The 13,501-nt window shown below is 52.7% G+C and overlaps 1 protein-coding gene across 2 annotated transcripts in view; it reads right to left on the bottom strand.

The window, feature by feature from the left end:
• Window positions 1–750: 750 nt before the first annotated feature.
• The window catches only part of LOC139230109 (zinc finger and BTB domain-containing protein 20-like), a 22,416-nt gene continuing 9,665 nt past the window's right edge, over window positions 751–13,501 (bottom strand). Inside the window, exons 3-4 of one of the 2 annotated variants that reach the window (XM_070861947.1) lie at window positions 10,473–10,771; window positions 751–808 (exon numbers count right to left, since the gene is read on the bottom strand). In XM_070861947.1, coding sequence (XP_070718048.1) covers window positions 10,515–10,771 — 257 coding nt within the window. In that variant the 3' untranslated portion in view covers window positions 751–808; window positions 10,473–10,514. Of the gene's footprint in view, window positions 809–10,472; window positions 10,772–13,501 lie in introns of those variants that run through there. The other variant, XM_070861946.1, reaches the window with a different exon arrangement.

The raw sequence follows: 13,501 nt of genomic DNA, 5'->3' as shown, positions 1-13,501 counted from the left end.
ACTGTCCCATCAAACACTCCCAGGGCAGGTACAGGGGGTTAGATACAGAGTAAAGCTCCCTCTACACTGTCCCATTAAACACTCCCAGGGCAGGTACAGCACGGGGTTAGAATCTAGAGTAAAGCTCCCTCTACACTGTCCCATCAAACACTCCCAGGGCAGGTACAGCACGAGTTAGATACAGAGTAAAGCTCCCTCTACACTGTCCCATCAAACACTCCCAGAGCAGGTACAGCACGGGATAGATACAGAGTAAAGCTCCCTCTACATTGCCCCATCAAACACTCCCAGGGCAGGTACAGCACGGGGTTAGATACAGAGTAAAGCTCCCTCTACACTGCCCCATCAAACACTCCCAGGGCTGGTACAGCACGGGGTTAGATACAGAGTAAAGCTCCCTCTACACTGCCCCATCAAACACTCCCAGGGCTGGTACAGCACGGGGTTAGATACAGAGTAAAGCTCCCTCTACACTGTCCCATCAAACACTCCCAGGGCAGGTACAGCACGGGGTTAGATACAGAGTAAAGCTCCCTCTACATTGTCCCATCAAACACTCCCAGAGCAGGGACTGGTTGAGGCTTGACATATTCAATCCACAGAGCCACCTAATGGCCAATGGCTGCAACTACAGTGTGACCATTCAAACGGGAAATGTTGACAGAAAAATCTGACAACAGGTGTCAAAGTCTGCATCCTTCTCAAGACTTGTTAATAATAAATGATATGATGCGTACTTGGTAGAAAGACTGCCCTGGAGCTCAACTCTGCAAAATATCCGGTGCCAAAGGCTGAGTTGTCAGTTATCCTGTGGGTTTCAAAGAAAAAGTCACAAAAACTCAATTTGGGCTTTGAGCTGGGCTTTAGTGCTAGATCTAAGAATTGAATCAGAGACAAACCTGCTGTAAACATTAGGCTCTCACTCAGTCCGCTCTACACTGAATCACAGCAAATCCAATCACTGCCACCATCACACGCTGAGATTCCATCTCACACATCAGTGCTCACAATATTTGAATCGCACACTTGATTCTTTGCCTCGTTTTATTTGAAAAGACAACACATACATGAAATGTTCACATGTCAACAGCACCTTGGATTTTTTTGGTTGTTAAAGTGACATTGACGTTATTGGTTAATGCAGATTCAGCAGCAGAGCAAATGGTTTTGTGATGCCATGAAAGCAGAAAAGATGAATTAAGGAGCAGTGCTGCCCCCAGATTTCAGCAAATAGTGGCCCAGTGAAATTGTCACAGTCTTGAACTATAGAATCTGCCCTTCCAAACAGGGTCCGTTATGGGGAGAGAGTTTTGTCCTGGATGATGTATAGGTGGGCACAAGTTCACAAAACTGATATTTATACTATACACTGAATAAACCCAGTGACAACACTGCCTTAGATCCAGTGGCCTGCTGTTAAAGGAGTGTGTCTCATCCCATGTCCTACCACCTTCAGGTATCACGGAACAAGCAAACACCCACATTTAAATCTTTTATTAAAAATCATTTTAAGAAATACTGAATGAATGATCCCACACACTGATGGGCGTAAAGGCAGGTGTGAGCATTTGACCAGGAGAACATCCCATTTGTGCCTCCTGGTGCTCAGGGTCAGGTCACTTGTGGGGTGGAACCTTGGGCCACACAGGCAGAGTACGCTCCACATATGCAAACTTCATTCAAGCCTGATCCTAGTTGTTTGCCAATCTCTGCGTAGAAAGATTACAATGAGACCAGGGTCACCTCACACCCGACTCTGGGCAAATAGTCAGGTCTGAGCAGGATCTCCAACAACATTAAAAGTCTGGGTTTCAAAGTCAAACCGTGCCTCATGTGGAGGCGCTCTTAAAGGTTTTTTGATGAATTTTCATCAGCAGCAAAGCAAAACTTAGACTCAAGCTTCGATTCCACCACCTGCCCAGGCAGAGCTGGGCAGAAGGTAGGCAGCATAATTAATAAACCACCGCGAAACAGAACAATGAAAACAGGCACCAGGTACACAAGGGATTTGGTGGCGATTTACGTACATCAGACTGATCCACAGTCCCAAGCGCACTGAAGCCAGTGCAGTTAATGTGCTGCATTACACCACAATCTATTGCACTTATTGAAATTCAGACAGACTCATTTAATTGATTACTACCCATAGACTATATCGATGAGCAAAGGACCCAATTAGTGGGGTGGACATTACTCCATAAGTCTATAAGAAAACTAACTTGCACATCATAAAATACTTTAAAAATCCTCTTAGTGCGTTATAAACATCAAAATCTGGTAAAAAAATGTTCTCTAAAAAATTATCTACTCCACAATAATAATTTAACACACACGCTCTGTCACAACAGCCTGTGGACTCTTTGTACTGAGGCACTTACATCACCAGCACACACAACACAGACCAACTTCTCAATACTTCGCTGCAACAGACTCTTTGTAAGAATCTCCCATTCCTTCATGTGAATTCCCTGCTCCTGATTGTCTCATTCTTCACCCTGGATTATTTTTTGCTTTTTCACTTGCTGGGGGAAAATATGCTGACTCTCCCCAGGGTACAGTTCCTGAAGGTGCTGACTCTCCCCGGGGTACAGTTCCTGAAGGTGCTGACTCGCCCCAGGGTACAGACCCTGAAGATGCTGACTCTCCCCGGGGTACAGTTCCTGAAGGTGCTGACTCTCCCCAGGGTACAGTTCCTGAAGGTGCTGACTCTCCCCAGGGTACAGTTCCTGAAGGTGCTGACTCTCACTGGGGTACAGACCCTGAAGGTGCTGACTCTCCCTGGGGTACAGACCCTGAAGGTGCTGACTCTCCCTGGGGTACAGACCCTGAAGGTGCTGACTCTCCCTGGGGTACAGACCCTGAAGATGCTGACTCTCCCTGGGGTACAGACCCTGAAGGTGCTGACTCTCCCTGGGGTACAGACTCTGAAGGTGCTGACTCTCCCTGGGGTAGACCCTGAAGATGCTGACTCTCCCTGGGGTACAGTCCCTGAAGGTGCCGACTCTCCCCGGGGTACAGTCCCTGAAGGTGCTGACTCTCCCTGGGGTAGTCCCTGAAGGTGCTGACTCTCCCTGGGGTACAGTCCCTGAAGGTGCTGACTCTCCCTGGGGTACAGACCCTGAAGGTGCCGACTCTCTCTGTGGTACAGTCCCTGAAGGTGCTGACTCTCCCTGGGGTATAAACCCTGAAGGTGCTGACTCTCCCTGGGGTACAGACCCTGAAGGTGCTGACTCTCCCCGGGGTAGTTCATGAAGGTGCTGACTCTCCCTGGGGTACAGACCCTGAAGGTGCTGACTCTCCCTGGGTTACAGTTCCTGAAGGTGCAGACTCTTCCTGGGGTACACTTTCTGAAGGTGCTGACTCTCCCCGGGATACAGACCCTGAAGCTGCTGACACTCCCTGGGTTACAGTTCCTGAAGGTGCAGACTCTTCCTGGGGTACACTTTCTGAAGGTGCTGACTCTCTCAGGGTTTGATATTCGAATGCGGAGGAGCGATCTGACCTCTTACCCTTCGGGTCATTTTTCATGTGCTAATTTAAATGGTGAGTACGGACAGGATATCTGCACCAGGATAGTGAAGGGGAGCAGGAACCCTAGCTCATTCCCCGCCCCCAGCCCAGGAGCAGTGTTTCATTTCAGCACTGCTATCTCTGCCCAACTGACATTATCTGCCTGAAAAAGACACCTTTTGCTGTGTGCTATCTAATCCCACTTTGCCTTCCTTCTCTCCTACTTTCTCTCCTTCCTTTCCTATTTTCTCTCCTTACTGTACATCCCTACCTCAGCATTCTTCCCTCCCACCCTCACGTTTCTTTGGGCAGCACTTGAAGCCTTGGTAAGTTTATTCAGTGAGTTTCTGAGACACACAGACCTGGAGGTCCCAGGATCAATACCTGGCGGCTGACTTCAGTTTGGACCCTATAGTTTGCATTAAATGGAGGCTGGGAGGGGCTCGGGCACGTCCATGATGCCCTCCACAGACGCTCAACACTTAAGCTCACTTGCACTGGAGGGACTGTGGAACTGTACCCTAACTGGTTCAGTTGCAATATGTAGCAGAGAAAGTGTCACGGTTCAGTGTGACACCAAGAGTTTGAGAATACACCTATACTGGCCGAGTCAGCCTAGCAACCACAACCAAGCCTTGACCCTCGACCCCCAGACCTCAGCCTCGACCCCTGACCCCCAGAGCTCAGTGCCCAGGCTCGACGCTCAACTCCTCTGGGCCTCTGATCTCCCCCCCCCCCCCCCCCCCACCTCACAGGGCCTCTGACCCTTACCCCACCCCCCCCAGAGCCTCTAACCCTGACTCTTCTTCACCCCCCCCCACGTGCCCACGCACTCACTGCCCAGCAGGAGGTAGTGGATGGCGATCAGGAGCCTCGGCCGGTTTTGCCCGATACACGCCCTGGCTAGGCTGGGCACACAGCCGGGCTTGGCGCTGGCCTGTCTCTATGGGTGGTTTGTACAAGTGGTGGTGCATTCACCCAGTGAGGCACTGGTGGAGCTGGTTTGGTTTGTGTACAGTGGAGTTGGGCACCAGGATTCGATCATGTACCTATGGTCTGAGAGTCTCGGGCAGGATGAGGATAGTGAGAATCCAACGACAAAATGATAGACTGCGCTAACTGGTTGAGGGAAAGAGAAAGACAATCGAGAGTGTGTTAAGCAGATCTTTAGCTAGAAGAGAGAAGGATTTGTCTGGACAACCTCTACAGTATCACTTGGTTTAGCAATGGCCTGCTCTCTCAGTATATAGGCCTGGGATATTTTAAAGTATTAAATATTGTTAGCAGCATCTACAGTGTCCCAGTCCCAGTCACTGATTGGAAACAGACAGAATTTCTCTCATTGATAGTGTCCAATCCTAACCTTCAGACACAAGATGTTAATCCAGTGATGGAATCAGGGTCCCAGAGCATGGGTACCCCCACCCCCTTAAATCTATTGGTAACCAGTATATCGAAATACACATTCTTGGCAAACATTTTATCAGCAAGGATCGAGTGATGCCATGGAGTGCAGCACGTGGTTCTGGAACTTAAACGAAAAGCCCAGCCCAGCTGTACCTCTGCTTGTGTCGAGCGGGACACATTGTTCTCGCCCCGGCTGTAAAGCCCAGCTACACTGTGTGGATCAGAATCACACACACAGCTGAAGCAGGTTTGTCAGAAACAGGAAGTAACGCAGGGAAAGCATTAAAAAGCCTAGCTCTCGGACAGACCCTGCCTTTCTGTCTGTAGGGGAGCTGGGGACTGGGGTCACTCCCGGCAACATTGTGGTTTGCCTGCTTTACTGAAATGTTACCCACCGTCACTGCCTGGCTGGACCCGAATACTGCCTAGACTATCTCTCGCAACCAATAAATACAATTCAGTTTTCAGCACACACAGGCTAAGACACAGTAATACATACATTTTTACATAATTTCTTGCAGAGAATCAAAGTGACGGCTTCTTATCGCTACGATGGAGAGAAGTTCCAGCTCCTCCATGCTTCTCTGTCCTCTCATAAAGGCAGTCTCGTGCTGGTGTTTGGCTTCCTAGGCAGCAGGTATCGACTGTGCACTACCCCAAGCGGCCCTATCTACATGAGCGGACCGCAAGTGGCAGGCTGCTCCACTGTGGCAGGATGGGAAGGAGATGATCACAGCCAATCCGGGGTGTGTTCTCGCCCTGAGCCTGCACTTTCACTTTCAATCGAGGGTCACTGGATAATAAGCAGGAGCTGACTTTCTGCTCATTCATCCTGGTGCTAAAACCAACCAAGGGTTCTGAATCAAAGGTTGTGGATGCTGAGACGTTGAGTATTCAAGGCAGAGATCGATAGATTTTTGGACTCTAGGGGAATCAAGGGATATGGGGATCGGGAGTTGAGGTCAAAGATCAGCCACAATCTTATTGCATGGAGGAGCAGGCTCGAGGGACCGAATGGCCACCACCTGCTCCATCTCTCACGCTCTATAGCACTCCCAATATCAACCTGGATGAGATTGACCACAGACGAGGGTTTCGTACCCTGCAACTTGGCTGGGAAGGTCAGAGGCTGAGGTGTGCTGGATAAATGCACATTCTTTGCTCTACATTGAAAACTGGTAGAGGGAGTAGTGAAAATCCTTGGCCCGCCCAGTGCGCACCTTCAGCAATTCAGGTGGGAATGCACCAGAAATTAATCCAGGACACAGACACGCTCGGTCCAGCCCTACACTGGGCACACTGCTGAGCCTCCGGATGGGGCCCCATTGACTCAGTCCATGGCCCAGTGGTCAGAAAGAGTGAGGCTGGGCCACATTGACCCATTACATGGCTTAGCGGTCAGAGGGAGCGGGGCTGGGGTTTCCATTGACCCATTACAGCGGTCAGAGGGAGGCAGGGCTTCGGGGGCCCCATTGACCCAGTCCATGGCCCAGCGGTCAGAAAGAGTGAGGCTGGGCCTCCATTGACCCATTACAGCGGTCAGAGTGAGGCAGGGCCTCGGGGCCTCCATTGACCCATTACATGGCCCAGCGGTCAGAGGGAGTGGGGCTGGGCCTATGGGCGCCCCATTGACCCATTACATGGCCCAGCGGTCAGAGGGAGTGGGGCTGGGCCTATGGGGCCCCCATTGACCCATTACATGGCCCAGCGGTCAGAGGGAGTGGGGCTGGGCCTATGGGCGCCCATTGACCTACGACAGCGGTCAGAGTGAGGCAGGGCCCAGCGGTCAGAGGGAGTGGGGCTGGGCCTATGGGCCCCCATTGACCCATTACATGGCCCAGCGGTCAGAGGGAGTGGGGCTGGGCCTATGGGGCCCCCATTGACCCATTACATGGCCCAGCGGTCAGAGGGAGTGGGGCTGGGCCTATGGCCCCCCATTGACCTATTACATGGCCCAGCGGTCAGAGGGAGTGGGGCTGGGCCTATGGGCCCCCATTGACCTACGACAGCGGTCAGAGTGAGGCAGGGCCCAGCGGTCAGAGGGAGTGGGGCTGGGCCTATGGGCCCCCATTGACCTATTACATGGCCCAGCGGTCAGAGGGAGTGGGGCTGGGCCTATGATCCCCCATTGACCTATGACAGCGGTCAGAGGGAGTGGGGCTGGGCCTATGGGCCCCCATTGACCCATTACATGGCCCAGCGGTCAGAGGGAGTGGGGCTGGGCCTATGGGCCCCCCATTGACCTATTACATGGCCCAGCGGTCAGAGGGAGTGGGGCTGGGCCTATGGGCCCCCATTGACCTACGACAGCGGTCAGAGGGAGTGGGGCTGGGCCTATGGGCCCCCCATTGACCTATTACATGGCCCAGCGGTTGGAAGGAGCAAGGCAGGGGCCCCCACATTTCCAACTCTGGGGAAGGCCTAGGGAGGGGTTACACAGCCTCCGTAGAGCATGCAAGCTCACCTGGGGGGCGAGGCTGGGATTGTGGGGAAAAGCTGCCCAATGCCAAGGGGCACTTGTCAGGCCTTCCTGGAGGGAGGGTGAGCCCATTGGGCAGCCCGCCCTCCAGAATACGATCACCAGTGTGCAGCAACCTGGATGTGACCCCAAGGAGGGGGGGTCCTGAGGACGCCCGTCACTGATACGCAAAGGAAGGTAGCTCCAGTCGAGTGGGACAGTGGTGGAGGTCCCCGAAGAGTGTGAACACTGTGGAACTGCCGGGGACTCAGGTCCCTGCACATTTTGCAGGTAATCGAGGCAGCTTTAGCCAAACAGAAGGGGCAGTGAGAAGGGAGAGTGGGACAAACAGGGATGTGGAGAACAGTGCTGGATTTAACTCTCGACCGTGATTCCCGAAACACATCAGAGCGCCACAATCTAGAATTAAATATTTCAGACAGTGTTTAAAGATACTAGGAAGGGCATAGCTGCAGTAACCAACTGTTCCATTTATCAGTTTAATAATGAATTGTAGTTGGACAGGTTGACAGTGAAGCTGAGGGGCTGCTGTGGAAGTGGAGCTGGGACCCAACTATTTACAATCTATATTAACCACTTGGAAGAAGGGACCGAGTGTAATGTAGCCAAGTTTGCTGACGATACAAAGATGGGAGGAAAAGCAATGTGTGAGGAGGACACAAAAAATCTGCAAAAGGACATAGACAGGGTAAGTGAGTGGGCAAAAATTTAGCAGATGGAGTATAATGTTAGAAAGTGTGAGGTCATGCACTTTGGCAGAAAAAAAATCAAAGAGCAAGTTATTATTTAAATAAAGATTGCAAAGTGCCGCAATAGAGTGGGACCTGGGGGTACTTGTGCATTAAACACAAAAGGATAGTATGCAGATACAGCAAGTGATCAGGAAGGATAATGGAATCTTGGCCTTTATTGCAAAGGGGGATGGAGTATAAAAGCAGGGAAGTCTTGCTACAGTTATACAGGGTATTGGTGAGGCCACACCTGGAATATTGCGTGCAGTTTTGGTTTCCATATTTACGAAAGGATATTCTTGCTTTGGGGGCAGTTCAGAGAAGGTTCACTAGGTTGATTCAGGAGATGAGGGGGTTGACTTATGAGGAAAGGTGAGTAGGTTGGGCCTCTACTCATTGGATTTCAGAAGAATGAGAGGTGATCTTATTGAAACATAAAAGATTCTGAGGGGGCTTGACAAGGTGAATGCAGAGAGGTTGTTTCCACTGATGGGGGAGACTAGAATTAGGGGGCATAGTCTTAGAATAAGGGGCCACCCATTTAAAACTGAGATGAGGAGAAATTTCTTCTCTGAGGGTTGCAAATCTGTAGAATTCACTGCCTCAGAGAGCTGTGGAGGCTGGGACATTGAATAAATTTAAGACAGAAATAGACAGTTTCTTAAACGATAAGGGGTTATGGGGAGTGGGCGGGGAAGTGGAGCTGAGTCCATGATCGGATCAGCCATGATCTTATTGAATGGCGGAGCAGGCTCGAGGGGCCGAATGGCCGACTCCTGCTCCTATTTCTTGTGTTCTTATGGAGGGGGAGGGGGTCCATCAGTGCTCCAAGCTGCCCCTGCACTGAATGCCCAGATTTCTCAGGCTGTTAGTTTTACTCCACTGATCAAAGCATTTGTCTCAAATTGCTGTGCACAATTTGAACAATGTCATTAATCCATTTATTTTAAGCGGATTTATGACTTTTCAGCACTGGAGTTTCACCCACCCAATGGTTACAATGTGTAGTGCTCTGCAAACAACACGCTATTAAACTCACCCCATCCCTGACTGAAGCAGGTATCCAGGCGGGCATGGATACAGCCCAGTCTTCACGTGAGAGCCCAGACTGAAAAACTCAACGGGCTATTCAACTGTGAGGGGCATCGTCTCCACGCTCAACATCAGCACACCTTCTAATGGTTCGTGAATGCTGCCTGGTGTCCCTCCCTAATCCCTGCGTTATCCTTATCGGCGAGTTTAATTACCCCGACAAACTGGGGGGGGGGGGGGGGGGCAAAGCTGGTTCCCTCTTGCTCTGTGTTGTTTCAGTACCACCCTGGATGGGCCATCCAGTCACGTAGCCTTGGAGGAGCTATGCCCAGTTTTACGCTGTGTCCACCTCATGCCCATCCTGTGCTCACACTTTGGCTGGTTTCAATCTCTGGGTAAACCCCTGGTGTGTGTGGCATGGGTCTGTCCAACACACAGTTATCCCAGGTAAATCCAGTGTGCGTGTCTGTCTGTGTGTGTGTGTATGTGCGTGTCTGTCTGTGTGCGTGTCTGTGTGTGCGTGTGTCTGTCTGTGTGTGCGTGTGTCTGTCTGTGTGTGTGTGCGTGTGTTTGTGTGTGCGTGTGTCTGTCTGTGTGAGCGTGTGTCTGTCTGTGTGAGCGTGTGTCTGTCTGTGTGAGCGTGTGTCTGTCTGTGTGTGTGTGCGTGTCTGTGTGCGTGTGTGTCTGTGTGTGTGTGTGTGTGTGCGTGTGTGTCTGTCTGTGTGCGTCTGTGTGTGTGCGTGTGTCTGTGTGTGTGCGTGTCTGTCTGTGTGTGCGTGTGTCTGTGTGTGTCTGTCTGTGTGTGTCTGTCTGTGTGCGTGTGTGTGTGTCTGTGTGTGTGTGCGTGTCTGTCTGTGTGCGTGTGTCTGTCTGTCTGTGTGTGTGCGTGTGTGTCTGTTTGTGTGTGTGTGCGTGTCTGTCTGTGTGCGTGTCTGTCTGTCTGTGTGTGTGCGTGTCTGTCTGTGTGTGCGTGTGTCTGTCTGTGTGTGTGTGTGTGTGTGTCTGTCTGTGTGTGTCTGTCTGTGTGTGTGCGTGTGTGTGTGTCTGTGTGTGTGTGCGTGTCTGTCTGTGTGCGTGTGTCTGTCTGTCTGTGTGCGTGTGTGTCTGTTTGTGTGTGTGTGCGTGTCTGTCTGTGTGCGTCTGTCTGTCTGTGTGTGTGTGTGTGTGTCTGCGTGCGTGCGTGTGTCTGTGTGTGTGTGTGTGTCTGTGTGTGTGTGTGTGTGTCTGTCTGTGTGTGTGTGTCTGTGTGTGTCTGTCTGTGTGTGTGTGTCTGTCTGTGTGTGTGTGTGTGTCTGTCTGGGGGGGGGATTTACCTGGCTCGGCCAGGCCAGGCCCAGCCTGGTGCAAAGTCTGCTTTAGATTATGTGTGTGGCCATGTGCCTCTCCAGCAGAGTCTTGTGAGAGAAACGCTTGTTGCAGACGTGACACTCGAAGGCCTTCTCACCACGATGCAGACGCATGTGCACATTCAGGGAGCTCTTTTGCGTGAAGCGTTTATTGCACACGGGACACTGGTATGCTCGCACTCCTGTGTGTGTCACCATGTGCTTTATCAAGTAGTCCCTAAGCGAGAATGACCGCCAGCACACACTGCATTGATGAGGTTTCTCACCTGTGGAGGAGGTGGGGAGAGAAAAGAAATTGTAAATCAAAGAGAGAGACTTCAACTGCAGAAAATGACCATTAGACCCCGAGCAATAAGCAGCGGATTGTGTGAACGTGTCACTGGTGCGATAATGATCCACACTGTGCATCCGTTCACCTTCCATGCCCAGCCTGAGCCACGTTAGCCGGTCCGGGGGGGGGATGGGGACTGAGATTGGTCTCGGCCAGCCCCTGTTATACACCCCAGTGAGACTCAGCATCTTCAGGGGAGAAGGGAGGGAGGATAGCGAGGAAAAATACACAATTCGTAACTCAGAGATCAACCTTCAAGTATCAGCTGATTGCAGCCTCGTTACCCCCGTGCTACTCCCGGTGATGATCGCCCGTTTACCCCCCCGACCCGTGCTACTCCCGGTGATGGTCACCTGTTTACCCCCCCGACCCGTGCTACTCCCGGTGATGGTCACCTGTTTACCCCCCCAACCCGTGCTACTCCCGGTGATGGTCACCTGTTTACCCCCCCGACCCGTGCTACTCCCGGTGATGGTCACCTGTTTACCCCCCCCAACCCGTGCTACTCCCGGTGATGGTCACCTGTTTACCCCCCCGACCCGTGCTACTCCCGGTGATGGTCACCTGTTTACCCCCCCGACCCGTGCTACTCCCGGTGATGGTCACCTGTTTACCCCCCCGACCCGTGCTACTCCCGGTGATGGTCACCTGTTTACCCCCCCGACCCGTGCTACTCCCGGTGATGGTCACCTGTTTACCCCCCCGACCCGTGCTACTCCCGGTGATGGTCACCTGTTTACCCCCCCGACCCGTGCTACTCCCGGTGATGGTCACCTGTTTACCCCCCCGACCCGTGCTACTCCTGGTGATGACCGGCCGTTTACCCCCCCGACCCGTGCTACTCCCGGTGATGGTCACCTGTTTACCCCCCCGACCCGTGCCACTCCCGGTGATGGTCACCTGTTTACCCCCCGACCCGTGCTACTCCCGGTGATGATCGCCCGTTTACCCCCCCGACCCGTGCTACTCCCGGTGATGATCGCCCGTTTACCCCCCCCGACCCGTGCTACTCCCGGTGATGATCGCCCGTTTACCCCCCCGACCCGTGCTACTCCCGGTGATGGTCACCTGTTTACCCCCCCGACCCGTGCTACTCCCGGTGATGGTCGCCCGTTTACCCCCCCGACCCGTGCTACTCCCGGTGATGGTCACCTGTTTACCCCCCGACCCGTGCTACTCCCGGTGATGGTTGCCCATTTACCCCCTGACCCGTGCTACTCCCGGTGATGGTTGCCCATTTACCCCCCGACCCGTGCTACTCCCGGTGATGGTTGCCCATTTACCCCCCGACCCGTGCTACTCCCGGTGATGGTTGCCCATTTACCCCCCGACCCGTGCCACTCCCGGTGATGACTGGCCGTTTACCCCCCAACCCGTGCTACTCCCGGTGATGGTTGCCCATTTACCCCCTGACCCGTGCTACTCCCGGTGATGATCGCCCGTTTACCCCCTGACCCGTGCTACTCCCGGTGATGGTTGCCCATTTACCCCCTGACCCGTGCTACTCCCGGTGATGACTGGCCGTTTACCCCCCGACCCGTGCTACTCCCGGTGATGACTGGCCGTTTACCCCCCGACCCGTGCTACTCCCAGTGTTGATTGGCTGTTAACCCCCCCCAACCCGTGCTACACCCGGTGATGGTCACCTGTTTACCCCCCCCGACCCGTGCTACTCCCAGTGTTGATTGGCTGTTAACCCCCCCCGACCCGTGCTACTCCCGGTGATGGTCACCTGTTTACCCCCCCGACCCGTGCTACTCCCGGTGATGGTCGCCCGTTTACCCCCTGACCCGTGCTACTCCCGGTGATGGTCGCCCGTTTACCCCCTGACCCGTGCCACTCCCGGTGATGACTGGCCGTTTACCCCCCCGACCCGTGCTACTCCCGGTGATGGTCGCCCGTTTACCCCCTGACCCGTGCTACTCCCGGTGATGGTCGCCCGTTTACCCCACCGACCCGTGCCACTCCCGGTGATAAGAACGTAACAACTTAAGAAATAAGAGCAGTCGGAAGCCATACAGCCCCTCGAACCTGCTCCGCCATTTAATATCATGGCTGATCTGATCATGGACTAAGCTCCAATTCCCCACCCGCTCCCCATAACCCCTTATCGTTTAAGAAACTGTATTTCTGTCTTAAATTTATTCAACGGCTTCCACAGCTCTCTGAGGCAGCGAATTCCACAAATTTACAACCCTCAGAGAAGAAATTTCTCCTCATCTCAGTTTTAAATGGGCGGCCCCTTATTCTAAGACCATGCCCCCTAGTTCTAGTCTCCCCCATCAATGGAAACATCCTCTCTGCATCCACCTTGTCAAGCCCCCTCAGAATCTTATATGTTTCGATAAGATCACCTCTCATTCTTCTGAATTCCAATGAGTAGAGGCCCAACCTCCTCAATCTTTCTTCATAAGTCAACCTCCTCATCTCCAGAATCAACCGAGTGAACCTTCTCTGAACTGTCTCCAAAGCAAGTATATCCTTTTGTAAATATGGAAACCAAAACTGCACGCAGTACTCCAGATGTGGCCTCACCAATACCTTTTCTAGCTGTACTAAGACTTCCCTGCTTTTATAGAAACATAGAAAATAGGTGCAGGAGTAGGCCATTCGGCCCTTCGAGCCTGCACCACCATTCAATAAGATCATGGTTGATCATTCACCT

Source organism: Pristiophorus japonicus, chromosome 19 (genome assembly GCF_044704955.1).
Source record: "Pristiophorus japonicus isolate sPriJap1 chromosome 19, sPriJap1.hap1, whole genome shotgun sequence".
NCBI classification, from domain to species: domain Eukaryota; kingdom Metazoa; phylum Chordata; class Chondrichthyes; family Pristiophoridae; genus Pristiophorus; species Pristiophorus japonicus.
Note: the sequence above shows the minus strand (reverse complement) of the source record. Positions and strands in the feature narration are given on the sequence as shown.